This window comes from Cherax quadricarinatus, chromosome 35 (assembly GCF_038502225.1).
Source record: "Cherax quadricarinatus isolate ZL_2023a chromosome 35, ASM3850222v1, whole genome shotgun sequence".
Lineage (NCBI taxonomy): Eukaryota > Metazoa > Arthropoda > Malacostraca > Decapoda > Parastacidae > Cherax > Cherax quadricarinatus.
This window is the reverse complement of record NC_091326.1, coordinates 1,629,162-1,647,345: the sequence shown is the minus strand read 5'-3', so window position 1 is coordinate 1,647,345 and position 18,184 is coordinate 1,629,162. Positions and strand designations below refer to the sequence as shown.

General features: G+C 42.7%; 1 protein-coding gene across 4 annotated transcripts in view; it reads right to left on the bottom strand.

Moving 5' to 3' along the window:
- Window positions 1-17,674, bottom strand: part of Pxn (Peroxidasin) — a 243,207-nt gene extending 225,533 nt beyond the window's left edge. For 3 of the 4 annotated variants that reach the window (XR_011392793.1, XM_070091297.1, XM_070091298.1), the window contains exon 1: window positions 17,251-17,590. Coding sequence is in view for 3 of the 4 variants with exons in the window: in XM_070091297.1 (XP_069947398.1) it covers window positions 17,251-17,444 (194 nt within the window). In the remaining variant the exon portion in view is untranslated. Of the gene's footprint in view, window positions 1-17,250 lie in introns of all 4 variants that reach the window. The other variant, XM_070091299.1, reaches the window with a different exon arrangement.
- Window positions 17,675-18,184: the final 510 nt, after the last annotated feature.

The following is an 18,184-nucleotide window of genomic DNA, read 5'->3' as shown; positions in this document are numbered from 1 at the left end:
TACACCAGTCAGTGACCCCCGTGTGTTAGTGTGACTGATGTTACACCAGTCAGTGACCGTGTGTTAGTGTGACTGATGTTACACCGTCAGTGACTCACCGTGTGTTAGTCTGACTGATGTTACACCAGTCAGTGACCCCCGTGTGTTAGTGTGACTGATGTTACACCAGTCAGTGACCACCGTGTGTTAGTGTGACTGATGTTACACCAGTCAGTGACCACCGTGTGTTAGTGTGACTGATGTTACACCAGTCAGTGACCTCCGTGTGTTAGTGTGACTGATGTTACACCAGTGTGACCCCCCGTCTGATGTTACGTGTGTTAGAGTGACTGATGTTACACCAGTCAGTGACCACCGTGTGTTAGTGTGACTGATGTTACACCAGTCAGTGACCTCCATGTGTTAGTGTGACTGATGTTACACCAGTCAGTGACCTCCGTGTGTTAGTGTGACTGATGTTACACCAGTCAGTGACCTCCGTGTGTTAGTGTGACTGATGTTACACCAGTCAGTGACCCACCGTGTGTTAGTGTGACTGATGTTACACCAGTCAGTGACTCACCGTGTGTTAGTGTGACTGATGTTACACCACTCAGTGACCACCGTGTGTTAGTGTGACTGATGTTACACCAGTCAGTGACCTCCGTGTGTTAGTGTGACTGATGTTACACCAGTCAGTGACTCACCGTGTGTTAGTGTGACTGATGTTACACCAGTCAGTGACCACCGTGTGTTAGTGTGACTGATGTTACACCAGTCAGTGACCTCCGTGTGTTAGTGTGACTGATGTTACACCAGTCAGTGACCACCGTGTGTTAGTGTGACTGATGTTACACCAGTCAGTGACCTCCGTGTGTTAGTGTGACTGATGTTACACCAGTCAGTGACCCACCGTGTGTTAGTGTGACTGATGTTACACCAGTCAGTGACCACCGTGTGTTAGTGTGACTGATGTTACACCAGTCAGTGACCACCGTGTGTTAGTGTGACTGATGTTACACCAGTCAGTGACCACCGTGTATTAGAGTGACTGATGTTACACCAGTCAGTGACCACCGTGTGCTAGTGTGACTGATGTTACACCAGTCAGTGACCACCGTGTGTTAGTGTGACTGATGTTACACCAGTCAGTGACCACCGTGTGTTAGTGTGACTGATGTTACACCAGTCAGTGACCCACCGTGTGTTAGTGTGACTGATGTTACACCAGTCAGTGACCACCGTGTGTTAGTGTGACTGATGTTACACCAGTCAGTGACCACCGTGTGTTAGTGTGACTGATGTTACACCAGTCAGTGACCACCGTGTATTAGAGTGACTGATGTTACACCAGTCAGTGACCACCGTGTGCTAGTGTGACTGATGTTACACCAGTCAGTCAGGCATCAAGATAAACAACGTTCAACACTCAACGTATCATACCGCCGTTCCCAGAGCCACCCCGCTGCCAGACGCATCGTGGCCAGTTTTTGCAATTTTCCGATTTTTTTTAGTTAAATAAATGTTTGTACATACTTACATAACCTAACCAAACTTTACCTAAACTGAATTGATGTACATGTGCTTTATAAACTGTTGTAGGGGTTATCAGGCACTTTATTAGCTTTTGTGAGGTAGTTAGGTACTTTATAAGCTATCGTAGGGGTTATTAGGCATTTTATAAGCTATTGTGACGGTTATTAAGCACTTTATAAACTATCGCAGGGTTAATTAGGTACATTATAAGCTACTGTAGGGGTAATTAGGCAGTTTATAAGTTATTGTAGGGGTAATTAGGCTCTTAATAAGGTACTGTCACGGATACTAGGCACTTTATAACCTATAGGAGTTATTAGACACTTTATAAGCTATGGTAAGGGTAATCAAGTGCTGGAGAAACTATTGAAGTGGCCCATTACTGTGGAGAACCTCAGGGGACAGTCATGTAGGTGGGTAGTATAAGTGAAGGAATGTTAGGTACAGCTAGGGAGGGAGGGCCAGCGAGCAGGGTGGCAGGCAGGGAGGCAGGGAGATAAGGAGGCAGGGGGACAAGCAGGAAGGCAGGCAGGCAGAGAGGTAGGGAGGAAGGCAGGGAGGCAGGCAGGGAGGGAGGGAGGCAGGCAGGGAAGTAGGGAAGCAGGCAGTCAGGGAGGTAGGAAGGCAGGGGGACAAGCAGGGAGGCAAGCAAGGAAGAAGGCAGAGAAGCAGACAGGCAGGCAGAGAGACAGGCAGTCAGGGAGGCAGGTCGGGCACCTGGAGTCTACCTGGTATAGGGCATGATTGACATCTTCAACAAGAAGTGGGCAGAATGAGACACTTGTGGAACATTTGTGAATCTTTACTGAGGAAACGTTCCGCCAGGCAGTGGATTCTTCAGTCCAGTACAGAAAAGAACGGCAGAAGAGGAGTTTGAGGTAATCAGTCCCTCAGCCTGGAGTCGACGTGCTTAGTCCATCAACCTTGAGATTGCTTCCAGTTGTGTCAACATATCTTTGTAACTCGGGCTTTCCAACTCTGTTGCAAACGAAAACGAAGTAACGAAGCAGACTGCAGGTTGAAAATAAGGTGTGTTGTGCCGTTGTAAGCACTTCTCAGATTAACCAAGAATTGACCAACACAAAATAAGGTGTGTTGTGCCGTTGTAAGCACTTCTCAGATTAACCAAGAACTGACCAACACAAAATAAGGTGTGTTGTGCCGTTGTAAGCACTTCTCAGATTAACCAAGAATTGACCAACACAAAATAAGGTGTGTTGTGCCGTTGTAAGCACTTCTCAGATTAACCAAGAACTGACCAACACAAAATAAGGTGTGTTGTGCCGTTGTAAGCACTTTCAGCGTAACCAAGAACTGACCAACACAAAATAAGGTGCGTTGTGCCGTTGCAAGCACTTCTCAGCGTAACCAAGAACTGACCACAAAATCACAAGTTTCTCACTACAATCTTCATCAGAATAAACTGAACTACAATAACCTGGCATTCTATTAACTTTAATTTGGTAGGTAAGACACATAGGCAACTTTATTCCGAAACGTTTCGCCTACACAGTAGGCTTCTTCAGTCGAGTACAGAAAGTAGGCAGGAGCAGTAGAGATGTGAAGAGTTGGGTACTCCAAGCAGAGGAGTATACCAGTTAGTTATTCCACAGTCACTAATGAATGTAGCCTTACAGCTAGTTCACGATGTACCAGGTGTTGCGCACCCTGGTATGGATCATTCAGTAAAACAAGCCAGATTGAAATACTATTGGCCTGGTTTGGCAACTGATATTTCCGAATATGTTAAGAAATGTAATGTTAATGGTCCTAATCCAATCCAAGTGTATCCAACTACTAGCGAACAGTGGGAAAGAGTTTACCTGGAGTTTACCTGGAGAGAGTTCCGGGGGTCAATGTCCCCGCGGCCCGGTCTGTGACCAGGCCTCCTTAGGTCAGTGTCCCAGGATGCGACCCACACCAGTCGACTAACACCCAGGTACCCATTTTACTGATGGGGAACATAGACAACAGGTGGAAAGAAACACGTCCAATGTTTCTACTCTGGCTGGGAATCGAACCCAGGCCCTCACCGTGTGAAGCGAGAGCGTTAACCACCAGGCCACCAGAGCGATAGATCTGTTAACTAATTTCCAATGTTCCCTCCAGGGCAACAAACATGTGTGTGTGTTATGGTAGACCATTTCACCAGATATTGTGAGTTAGTTCCTATTGCAGATAAGACTGCTGAGACAGTAGCTAAAGCGTTTAAAGAACGCATTATCTGCAGGCATACCACCCCTAAGTCCCTAGTAACAGATAATGGAGGTGAATTCTGTAATGAGATTCTTGAACATTTGTGTACCTTGTACAAGATCTCTAAATCCACCATTGTTCCTCATCATCCTGCCAGCAATGGGTTAACGGAACGAACTAATAAGAAAGTACTTGATGTCTTGAGAGTCACTATCAATCCCAACAGTGAAACTTGGGATGAAGTTATACCTGATGTGCAGTGTGCTATAAATTCTGCTTACAATGTTTCTATAGGTGACACTCCACATTATGCATTGTACGATGTAGATAAACGCTTGCCTTATGAGTTGGTATATTCTAATCCAAAACCAAATTACAACCCTGATGATTTCATAGCAACTTGTACCAGCTTAGCTCAAAGCGTCTTTAGAAGAATCCGTGAAACACTTCATAAATCAACAGCAGAATTTACAAGAGTCGCAAACACTCGAGCAAAGCCATCCAAAATCAAAGTAGGTTCGAGAGTTATACTGACTAACTTTAACAAAACGTCTGCAATGCCAAAGCTTGATCAAAAGTTTGTTGGTCCTTATCGAGTAGTTGAACATATCACTGGCAATAAATATAAGGTAGGAGAAATTAGTACTGGTCAGTATAAAGAATCGCATTTAGATCATATGAAGTTGGTATGTGATGATAATGATGTTCCAACCCAGACTAATGTGACAGACTCTGACAATCCTCCTGATCCTGTACTCTCTACCTCTGATACTCAGTCAGATGATCAACCTGAATGTCGTTATTCCCTACGTATACGACAGGTATTGAGAAATCCTCAAGTATCATTTGTAACTACCAATTCAGATCTGCCTCAAACACGGCATGAGTTAGCCAGTGCAACAGAGATGACACCCATTCTGCATATGTCAGTCTCACCCTAGCAGAGTTTGGGTTAAATATAAATAATCTGTATAGATGAATAATTACAGTATCAACTTATCAATATTCAAGATTTTTTTTGTGTTCACGTTCTCTCCGAATTCTGAGAACGTCAGTGAATAACAGTGTTTCACACAGACGGTTGGTAGTGAGTCATGCTACTGGTAACTGGTTACTGGTACTACTGGGAACTGATACTACTGAGATATACACTAGCTGTGTGTTTTACACTGGTGTATTATACACTACCTGTGTCTTATACACCACTTGTGTGTTTTACACTGGTGTATTGTACACTACCTGGTGTATTATACACTACCTGTATGTTTTACTACCTGGTGTAGTAAGAGGGGCTTTCTGATACAAGAAAATTACACCTTCCCTTCCTTGTATCACGCCTAATCATGTCTCATGCACATGACCCCTACAAGTTTATCACTTGTCCGTAACTATGATAACCACGCCCCTGCACAGCTGTTAGGAGTGACTGGTGACATCATACTAACAGTAAGATAACTCAGTCAACAGGCACGACTCCACCCGTTTGCTGTTTTCTCTTCACCAGACGAGCCTGGCCCATGGCCGGGCTCCGAGAAGTAGCAGGACTCTCGAAATTCATCAAAGGTATATCAAAGGTGCCCCTGTTCGTCAACACATGAACAATATAAATACCACTCGGGCACTGGTTTTAATAAATAAGTGCCGAAGAGATGACGCTGGTCAGGTCATAACGTGAAGGTTTGATCCCTGGATTAATTAGGATCAAGATCCTCGAGCAGTGGATAATTCATGATCTTGATGAGTCAATCCTGGCCAGCGTGAGATCACTCAGAAAGGATACTCGCCCACTCATTTCCCCTCGCCCACGTCTCACCACTACCACCACCCTCACTATAACAGCACCACCACCCTCACTATAATAACATTAACAGCACCACAACGCCACTATCACAATCACATTATCACCACTAACACCATCATAATAAAACTAAGGCAATCATAACAATAACAAAAGTATACATGGGTATATATTTGTCCAAGATAATACAATATGACGCCAGAATAGACCAAAACATAGTTGATCACTGGGTAAGATAACGAAGCATCTGACTGCATGATACTGGTTCTCCACTGACCGAAACGTTGACTGAAGCTTTCTCTCCTAAGTGTGGTTCTGTGTATAAGATGGCAGATACTACCCACTAGGCTGGTACACACGCTGGGTAGAGCTTTGTAAAGCTCTACCCAGCGCAGTTGGGGGTGTAATGTGAAACATTGCTTCTTCCTACACAGTCTCGGGTCTTACAAATGTTCGTCAGTGTTCATAAGTGTCAGCGCAGTGTGTGGTTCTCAACCCGTTTCAGTCCACGGACCACCAGGACAATTTAAAAAAATCATGGACCACCACCTGTTTGAGACATGATAAAATAGAACAGACAGCTAATATCATGTTGCAAAATTGACACCTTACTGATATTTGGATTCTCTTCCCACTGACAAGATTCTGAATGTTTGGAGTGATACTTGATAATGCACAGCGAATATCACTTTCCACTGCATGTCAATTTTTTGTTTGTTTGAATTTAAGGCGCAACAAACACGAAAATCCAGTTTCACACATGTAAGTCGATGGCTACAGAAATCTGACTGCACGTGCTGACATATCTGGGTAACTTTCAGTTATGCTGGCCCAAAAGTTAGCACTGGTCGACTGCTGCCAAATAATTAATCGAATCCAATAATTCTTCAGGAAGATCCTCTGAAATACTATTAATACGTGTTGTGAAAAGAATCCTGACGAAGATAACCCATCCTTTGTCGGAGGCCTGGTCAAAGACTAGGCCTCGGGGGCGTTGACCCCCGGAACGCCTTCCAGATGTTCATCTCAGGAAAGGATGGTTGTAATTCGTCTCGTAGCTACTATAAATGATCGAGAATCTGCATTCGAATGGTTTCCTTTTCCCCGAGTATGGCATCCATACGTGGAAACTGAACCAAATTATTCTCTTTCACTCTTACGATCCAGAGTTTCAATTTGTCAAGAAAAAGGCCTTGATAAGAAAGCAAATCTGCACATTTTCCTTTTAGCTGAAGATTCAATTTACTCAAGATTCCAAAAATATTAACAAGATAGGCAAGCTGTACACCTGACAACGTCAACTCATTTCAGAATTCCTCTCTCCCTTGATCATGAAGAAATCAATCCAACTCCTCTCTCAACTGAAAAAGAATCCTCCTGAGTACGTTCGCTGCTGACAACCAACCTACAGAATTGCAAACCAGAAACACATCAAATTTGGAACCCCTTTCCTGGCAAAAAAACTTTTTTGAAAAGTCTGGCGTTCACAGCCGATTCATCAAGTAATTGATCCCCTTCACTAACGCTTTGAAAATGATGTTCACTTGTTCTGGCAATGTTTTTGATGTCAGTGATTCCCTATGAATAAAGCAATGAATTCCGGTTACTATTGGAGCGAGCTGTTACACCAACATCTGGAAGTTTGATCAGTGAACCAACAAAAAAATATCTCAATGGACCACCAACCACAGAGTTTCGACTCGAGGACAATAGCGGCACTACACTACTCTCAGCTCTCACTACACAACATAGACAACACACTCTCAGCTCTCACTACACAACATAGACAACACACTCTCAGCTCTCACTACACAACATAGACAACACACTCTCAGCTCTCACTACACAACATAGACAACACACTCTTAGCTCTCACTACACAACATAGACAACAAACACACTCTTAGCTCTCACTACACAACATAGACAACAAACACACTCTTAGCTCTCACGATAGCTACATGGACGACCACCACACTGACGGCGCCACCAAGCTATCGTATTTAAACTTTTGTTCTTCAGTCTCAAGACATAACGTCTTCACTAACTTATACCAGATACTGACACCTACTCATACCAGATTCTACCACCAGTATACTCACTTATACCAGATACTGCCACCACCACTACCACTGTTGCTACTTATACCGGACATCATGGTTGTGACAGTCTTCAATGGTGTGGAATAGTGTACTACCCAGGGAGGCCCGACAAGAATTACTCAGACGCCACAACTGGAGGCTCGGCCCATCGTTTACTAATAAACATAACAGTTGCCCTTACGGTTTACAAGAGTGAAGCCTGAGGGAGTGTTGATGGTGGTTGTTTGTGTTGATGTTGGTTGTTTGTGTTCAGTGGTTGATGACTACAGGCTGGAAGTAAACAGGTAGTGTATAATACACCAGTGCCATGACCCAGCCGTGCCATCGACAGTGGCTGCCAGAGTCCAGCAGTGCCATGACCCAGCAGTGCCATGACCCAGCAGTGCCGTGGCCCAGCAGTGCCATGACCCAGCAGTGCCGTGGCCCAGCAGTGCCGTGGGCCAGCAGTGCCATGGCCTACCCTACTTTCATAGGGTTAAGAAAACAAGAAGTGAGCCATTAGATCACACTCGTGTAAATATTGTTGTTTTGTTAAGTTAAACTCTGGCTGGGAACTGAACGAACAAGGAGCTTCTAACATAACATTATACCACACTAGTTGATCCATCTAACCCCTCTAATAAGACACTATGTGAATCACTTAAGAGGTGCACCACTCACTCTTCCAGTCTCTCACTTCAAGATTCATCCTGTTAAAAGCAATGGAGTAATGAGTACACTGAGAGAGATTTTAATAAGTGCATAAATGTAAAGGGACCACGACTCTTCAACACCCTCCTTTCATGTATAAGGAGAATTACCACGAGACCACTGGCTGTCTTCAAGACGGAACTCGACTAGTTTCTCAAATCAGTTCCTGATGAGCCGGGTTGTGGCGCATACGTTGGCCTGCAGACACCGTGCACTAACAGTTTAATCTATTAGGCCAGCAACCTGGAGGCCTGGTCTGGGACCGGGTCGCGGGGACGGTGACCCTTGCAGGTGAATCCAGTTAACTCTGCACTCTCTCATCACATTCTTCTATCCTCCGTCTCTTTTCCTATCACTCTTACAATCATACATAAATAACCAGCACAGAGGAGAAAGAACCATATAACGTCACAAGTTTCTCTCTACGTACGGGTTATTTGTGCATTGTTCCAGTCACGGTATTGTGCCTTTTCTTCTTACATTTACAAATCAGCCTAAAGCAGAGGTCATAACACTACGAAAAGCCAGGTCACAAAGCCTCAAGACCCCAGGACCAGCCGCAGACCTACCTTCTCTCAGGGACCTGATACCAGGAGGGAGGGTGAGGCCAAGTGTGCAGGTGTTTCTACTCTTATCCTGTGTTCTCTTATAACACTATCATCATTCTTCTTATTAATGGATCTCCTGTACGATGGTCCAGTCTGCAGCTTGTGTTTACTTGCTGCCATGACTTCTGAACCAACTCTTTTAACTCACTCACCCAGCACTCTTCTGCTTTCCTATCCTAGACTCACGCACCTAGGTCACGATAGTTTTTAATCTAGGCACACTTAATTCTTCTCGGTATATATAGTCTTGGTGTGGTCTTCCAAAATCCTCTGTTATCTGCCTTTCCTGTGTACTCCCTTGTACCCCTTCTTTCTCTCTCTCTCTTCTTTCTTTCATGATCATGTTACACCAGCATACCATTACTAGACCGCTCCAAACACTTTTTTAAAGAGCGGTATCATTACATCGTCACCTGAGATGAACCTTACGTCATGCCCTTGTTTACAAGACCTTGTCTCTGATGGTTACCATGGTATAGCCTCGCAAGATTTGCCTGCGCCCTGATCGTCAAGTTTCGCAAGACTTGCCTGAGCTCTGATGGTCAATCAAGTCTTGCAAGTCTTGCCTGCGCACTACTGTCTAAGTCTTACAAACGAAGCAAGTATATAAATCAATAGTTAACTTACAGACTGTGTATACAACACTAAAATAAAGTTACATTATATAAAAGAATTGTTTGTTTATAGAAAGATGGAACTTGGAGAGTATCGAGCAAGGTGGCCAGGACTAGTTTGGGTTACTTGTGTATGTGGTATGTTGATATAACAATTGTAGCAGATGAAAGACAATGTAAAGTGTGTGGATGGGAGGATAAACACTCACCTACAGATTTCTCAGATATCTGTGAATACGTGGCCTCTTCAGAGTAGGTGTAGTGATGGTTGTATGTTGTAAGAGACGAGATGACGTCGCCATCTATTTCGGCTGCATTGTACTGCTTGTTTATAGTGTATTCACTCACAGTATGACACTGGTCAATACTGTTATTATGGTGGTAGTGTTTACTCACAGTATGATACTGGTCAATACTGTTATTATGGGGGTAGTGTTTACTCACAGTATGATACTGGTCAATACTGTTATTATGGTGGTAGTGTTTACTCACAGTATGACACTGGTCAATACTGTTATTATGGGGGTAGTGTTTACTCACAGTATGACACTGGTCAATACTGTTATTATGGTGGTAGTGTTTACTCACAGTATGATACTGGTCAATACTGTTATTATGGGGGTAGTGTTTACTCACAGTATGATACTGGTCAATACTGTTATTATGGTGGTAGTGTTTACTCACAGTATGACACTGGTCAATACTGTTATTATGGGGGTAGTGTTTACTCACAGTATGACACTGGTCAATACTGTTATTATGGTGGTAGTGTTTACTCACAGTATGACACTGGTCAATACTGTTATTATGGGGGTAGTGTTTACTCACAGTATGACACTGGTCAATACTGTTATTATGGGGGTAGTGTTTACTCACAGTATGACACTGGTCAATACTGTTATTATGGTGGTAGTGTTTACTCACAGTATGATACTGGTCAATACTGTTATTATGGGGGTAGTGTTTACTCACAGTATGATACTGGTCAATACTGTTATTATGGGGGTAGTGTTTACTCACAGTATGAGTGACAGTGGTCAATACTATTATGGTGGCAGTGTTCACTCACAGTATGGGTGACACTGGTCAATACTATTATGGTGGCAGTGGTCACTCACAGTATGAGTGACACGGGTCAATACTATTATAGTGGCAGTGTTCACTCACAGTATGAGTGACACTGGTCAATACTATTATGGTGGCAGTGTTCACTCATAGTATGAGTGACACTGGTTAATACTATTATGGTGGCATTGTTCACTCACAGTATGAGTGACGCTGGTCAATACTATTATGGTGGCAGTGTTCACTCACAATATGAGTGACACTGGTCAATACTATTATGGTGGCAGTGTTCACTCACAGTATGAGTGACACTGGTCAATACTATTATGGTGGCAGTGTTCACTCATAGTATGAGTGACACTGGTTAATACTATTATGGTGGCAGTGTTCACTCACAGTATGAGTGACGCGGGTCAATACTATTATGGTGGCAGTGTTCACTCACAGTATGAGTGACACTGGTCAATACTATTATGGTGGCAGTGTTCACTCACAGTATGAGTGACACTGGTCAATAAAGTCGATCCTTCAAGCAAAATAAAAGGCCTTGATTATTACACATCCTTTTGTATATCTGAGGTAGTTACTAGTGACCACTACAAGGATATCTGAGGTAGTTACTAGTGACCACTACAACGATATCTGAGGTAGTTACTAGGGACCACTACAAGGATATCTGAGGTAGTTACTAATGACCACTACAAGGATATCTGAGTTAGTTACTAGTGACCACTACGATATTCAGGTTGAGGGACTGATTACATCAAACTCCTTCACTTCTTCCAGCGTTCTTCTCCGTATTATACTGATGAAGTCACTGGACGGCGAAATATTTCCACAATAGAGATACCCCAGTGTTGCACAAGTGTCTCATTCATCAACTTGTCGTGTTTTTTTTTAAACCATTTATAAAATAATACCCTTGAAGGATGGTGGGGAAGGGCGCCACCAAGTAACTGAGGCAGTCCATGTGCGTTACCAATTACTAGACTGTCAACTATGGCTTGTCAGCAGCGGTACACACATCCTCCAACTCTTCCTCTTCCCTCTTTTATCCAGTCATATTGTTATATGCGGTCGTCATGATCAGAGATCTTCCTGCTTTTCCTTTTATTTTATTTTCCAGCGGGGTAAAAAGGAGGAGAGTGTTTGGTTCGTCAGGAAACAAGTCAGCATCTCCTGACGCGGGTCTTCGTCAGATAATGAACTATACACAGGCAATCAAGATTTTGTCATATAGAATCCTTTAAGATACACAGGAAAACTTACTAACTCTGATATCATCCTTTCCCACTAGCTTTTAATACTCTGGCTCCAACCCTTTTTAAAACTTCGCCTCCCTCTCTTTAATACCTCACCAGTCTTGTGATCTTCAAGACACTCTGGCAACTCCTGTAAGAGCTCTGCTATCAAGCCCCACCCCTCCCACCTAACACTCCACCACTCTTACTGTTGCTCCTCTCCCCCTCTATACCTCCCAGCCTCATCACCAAGCTGACGAGCACCAGCGTCACCACCACATTAGTACTGCAAGTGTTGGCTAGGCTCAGTGCCCGGGGCACACACTGAAGGTGCGAGGCTAACTTGTTCTCAGACGACGTGACTGGCCATGCAAAGTGCTCGCACCATACTAACACACACACACATACACTCACACGAGCCTCCATGAATCATTACATATGCAAGATTTATCCACTTACACAAATCAGTATACGTTTATAACAAATTAGGTAAGTATTAGAGACCTCTGCGCAAGATGGCGCTCCGAGAGACTACCCTCTTCTGCCCGAAATGCACATGCATGCTAGTGGCTTTCTTTGTGCTAAACAATATTTTATTACATGTAAACTACACACTGTATAATATGCAAAGAAATAAATATTTGAATTCTGAATTTAAATTTGAATAAACTTGGATATTGAAGTACTATGCGTCTACAATATTGTATATGATAGGAATACTCGTAGTTTGGGACACCAATAAACTGTATGAGAGTTATATTGAGGGAGAAATGATAGTTTTGTTTTCCTATCATATTCTAATACAGAATGGGCTTGATATTTGAGATAACAGAATCGGTCAGAGCTGCGACTCATAGTGAGGTCTCTAGTGAGGGGCCAGAGATACTGAGTCTGGGGACCCCTTCAGGAAGCCTGGACTCATCAGTTGCTGAATAATAATAATAATAATGACTATAATCATTATTAAAAACAAGCGGTCAATACGTATAGACAACAGTGATAGTGGGGGCGTGGGACTGACTTGTGCAGATCGGTAGAACCTAGTAAATACAGCTAACACTCACCCAAACATTATCTGCTAGGGGTCGCAGCCACTTGGTCGTCACGACCATCAAGCAGCAGGTACACGAACCCTCTTCACTCGTGCTAGTGATTAAAACTTACTCGCACTCTCGCCTGGTTAATGTTCACATCTTTTACTTGCTCTTATTAACATGTCAAGATAGTCGCGTCAGGGAAAGGAGGCTGAATGAATGGACTAACCTGACATGTGAGGTGATGCGTTGTATTTTGTTTGTTAACTAATTACAATGCTGTGGCTAGAACTATGCATATCCACAAATTGGAAATGTATCTCTAAACTACGCTTAGGTTCATGCAAAGACGGACTGAAACGTCGTCGAAGTTTCCCCTCCAAACTGGTACATTTCAGGTCACTCGTTATATCTAGGGTGGACTTGTTGTGTACTAATGGCCCTCTTCAAGGCAGGCGAAATTACTGAGCTGGAAAATGTACAGAGAACCTTCACAGGTTGTATAAACTCAGTCAAGCACCTAAATTGCTGGGAGCGCCTAAAATATCTAGAACTGCACTCCTCCATTGCTACCATACTACCTCTTCCCCTTTGTGCCATAACACCCCCTTCCCTCCCTACCATACCACACCCTCCCTTTGCTACCATACAACCCCTTCCCTTGTTCCCATACAACTACCCTCCAACTCCTATGCAACCTCTATTAAATGTGATCTATGGCTCTACTCCTCTTATCTGCGAACATGCCCACCGCCTGCAACAACTAGGCTCCGCTCACTGGAGCCATCTTATTCTCTGTTATTTATATTTTTCCTAGTGGTGAATATTGCTTCTTGTCATATAGTGTATTCTTGTGTCCTGGATAAGTGAGATTATTAATGATAAAATTGTAGTTTACATACGTAACATAATGTATCCTAGTGTCCTGAACAATTTACCCAGACATAATATTGGAATTGTAGCTTGAATATATATTGTTTCCGCTGTGTTCCAAAGCAGGTGATTAGTGGAATAAGACCTTTCTCTGTATCGTTGCTGGAAAGCATACAAAAGCTGGCCTCTTAACCCCTAATTGCAACTGCCTTAAAAGAAGTGTGAGCCATCGACTCCCAACTACGAACGCTGTGTAAAATCTCCGGGGAAGCTCTCCTCTGCCATTCTCTGGGGAAGCTTTCCACTGGATTCGTTTTACAATTCAGGGATGTATATTGATTGGTAAGACTTGCCGACAAATATGGTAAACAGACACTTCTATATGTGCACAGTAAACCTGTGGAAAATTAAATTTACCTGGATGTATCTCATTAGATACATACCAGTAAATGGTAACAAAGATTATTATTTATCAAAGTTACAGAGACAAGTAGGAATTTTTGAGACACCTAGGTCGCAAAAAATGTCCCCTTTCGATACCTACGACTGTCATATCCACAAGTCACTCTTGACTTATATTAACTGCAAATGAAATATACATTACCAAGAATTATGGTAAACATAAATTTGTAGACTGTATGTTAAAATTAATAAATGATTACATATACACATTTATGTAACAGAAGGAGAATTTATAATACCACTCACCAATTAGTCTGGAGATTACTGTGTGTCATGTACAGAACCCCCCCCCCCCCGTCTAAATTTATGAAGAAATTATATGGCCAGAATTCTAACACAAATTAGACAACACTTAGCTGGGGTAATATCCTATTTCCATCTAATTACGGAGTCCTGTCCAGTCGCCTCATTTCTCACGTTACGCAGGACTGCAAATCCAACAATTTCGGCTCCTATTTGAGAGGTTTTAAGCCCAATATAACCCCTAGAGCGACGAAAATCATGCACATTACATTAGCTTGCCTGTATCACATTCAAAAACAATGGCGTCTCCTCCCTGCTCCTCAGCGCAAGCGCAGAGCTTCCCTGTCGGTTCATTTTTTTTATACACTTTAGAGCAATAGTAATGTATTAATCAGGTTTATTTACATTATAAAATACAGCATAATTTTTGGGAAATTATTTTCCACAAAACCCTTATTTACAGATGTTTCGTTCTATATAGTTTTACCAAGTCTCCGAGTGTAAATAAAGGTGTCCTTTTTTTTACCAAATTCACAGGAAACCAGTTCATCTCATTTGTTCATCTGACTTCAGCATATACTGACATATAATCTTGAATCATTTGCCTTTTGCCACATAAGTGCGTCCATCACTCTCGTCTGTCACTACCTCCATGGTTCTTGCTCTCAGAAACTTGCAAATTATATACCTCCTCATCATATATGGCCTCGAACACAGTCTGTTCTCCCGGATGTTCTTCGTTTGTTGGTAATCCTTGAATAGAATGTTATGCTCTCTCGTATCTCTCCATTCTTCAGCCATTCAGTATAATTACCACCCTCTCTTGCCTGGCACTTGTGATCTTCATTCCTTTTAGGGGGAATCTGATGAGTTATCTTCTCTAGACAATAGCTTCAGCTGCTTTACCACCGCACAATCATGCCACTATCTAAGCAGGCAAATTCGCTAGACACAATCTTCATCACGCTATGCAAATGTGTTAGAAACCCCAGTCCCGCACATTTACAGTGCCCAAAGAGATTAACAGATACCCCCAAAACTTAAGAGCCTTCCTGTACACAAGCTCACTATACACATTTACAGATATCACACGCATATTTATAAATGTCAAACACATATAAACATTTACACATAACATATATCACAATTCTAAATATTTACACATGTGACAATCTCACAGACTCTCTCACACAATTAAACATGCCCCTAAACACACTTACTGATGTCCCATAAAGTTACAAACTTCCTTCACACACACACACACACACACACACACACACACATACCCTCTTCCCTTAGAGACTCCCCTCACACACCCTTACACCTCCCCTTACAGACATCCCTCACACACACCTTCCCTTCCTTACACATTTACAGACTCCTCACACAACCCCGTCTATTCTCTTCCCTACTCATTTACAGATTTGCCACATACTCTTACACCTCCCTCACAGATTTCACACACCCTTACACCTCCCCCTTATATATTCTACACACCCTTACACCTCCCACTCCTCTACACCTTGAGACCCCAGCTATGAGCTCTGAATGACCCAGCGTGACATAACACATTCTACAGTGGAAATAAATCATTCTATTCAGCTTTGTTATCTTAAGTTAAAGCGTCACTGTTTGTCACCGCTGTAGACCTATGTACATATAAGGTAATGTAATCTGTGGTTAAATCCCAATACAGGAATGGGATTTTTTTTGTAAACATGTATTTAAAAAATGTAAAACGAATGTAACCTAAATAAACATCAGTGTCTACATGACACAACACATTCCGGGGTCCTGTGCAACACATACAAGGTACTATATGATACTACAAAGCACTATACAAAACTACAAGATAATATACAACACTATAAGGTAATATAAAACACATTCAGATAATTTGCAGCGAAGGCTAGATGTCTGCAACAAGTGGATTCAATACTGACTTACTCAGAGCACGACATATTCCTGGTCTATTAAGTAGTGATATTTTGACTACTCTGGCATCCCCAGCATGCTACATTAATTACCTAACTTGATAAGCTTGCCTGAGTACGAAACTTTCGTGGTAGTAATGAAATTAGGTACATCAGGAGCACTACTATCTTCCTCTATATGATAGTTACATAGAAGGAATAAAAGCTAGCTGTATTTCATTGTCATATTCGGACATCCGTAATGAAATCTGCTGTAAGAGTGCATTCCCTGGTGGTTAAGAAAATGCAAAGTTTGCCCACGTTTACTCTTGAACATCTATGACTTTGATTTTAATATAATAATTTTGAGCAGATATGGGTGTTCTTTTGAGTAAAAGAAATGCAAGGTTTGCTCCATGACTTCCTTGAGCAGTTATGGGTGTTCTTTGAATATAAGAAAGTTCAAAGTTTGCCCACGTCTCCCTTAAACGAAGACAGTCACTACTGGTGGGATGGGAGGGCAATAACCCAGAGTGCAACTCTTCAAGATCAAGTTCACGGTAACACTAACTGACGCAACTACTACTGCTATCTACAACCTTTTAAAGTTCACATTAAGCCGTGCACATGTGTACTAGTTTCTTCTATATGTAGTGCTGAAGGTCACACCTCAGTACGGCGCCTTTACTGGAGATAGTTTATAAGTCGCCCTGTGTGATGTTGGCACTACATTAAGTGCACAAGCAATTTGGTATGGACGAGAGCTTCAGTATGGTAAAGTAAGCATCCCTGCTATTGTGATCAGAGAGAACTGCTGGCTGCTTCACCAGCTACATGCAAAGTGCCGTGGCCTGAGAACCTGCCACTAAATAAAGGCAAAGTGAAGATGTACTTACAGAATGGTGGTCTTGGGTGGCACGTGTGGTATCCTCTTGAGGCCGAGGAACATACAGCGGACAGTGGTGCGGAAACACAAGCACTTGGGAGGGCATCTGACAGCAGCTGCTGCTGCCCCCAGCATCACCACCAGCAGCGACACCCTCAGCGCCATGCTACCCTGGCCACCACTCACCATACTTCCAAAGTACATCTTTTACCGCTGCCTGGGCTGCCTTATTTGATCACTACACTTAACTCAAAATAACAATATATCACATTTCTTTGCCAAGAAATCACTTGAGTACACGTATACTGTTTACGAGATGTAATGTGTCGGCGGTGAGCACAGGTATGACAGACTGGTGGGTGAAGGCAGGGCGTGTGTGAGCAGCAGCAGGGATGGCAGGGGATAAAGGCAGTACACCCCTTACACTGTGCCCGCTCTGCTCACACTGACTACCCTCATGGGTGTTGCTGCCTCGCTCAACCACTGACGTTATATACATGCCATCATCTTCCTCCCATCTTTACCCTCTCCCTTATTCCACTCGTCCTCCTCTTCTTATGAAAAGATGCTGACTGATACTGATTATTGAGCATCACTATACCACTATACTTTCTGATACTTCCTTTACAAAATACAGTATAATGAAGTCAACCTTCAGAAATGTTTACATTACTGTTGACACATTAAACAAACATCTTCATAAGTGCACCAGACATACGTGATAAAGTTAACCAACTAAACTTACACCATGCAAATAACTTTAAACATTGAACCCCTAAAAGGAGAAACACATTTCGTATCCTATATTTATATAAGAATAAGTTATGCTAAAAACAACAGTGGCTTGCCATACTGAGCTTATGGACAGCAATACACGTATACACAAGCTTGTGTATATGCTTGAGGGAATGAGTTATATAGATTATATAAATCTCAAGTCACCG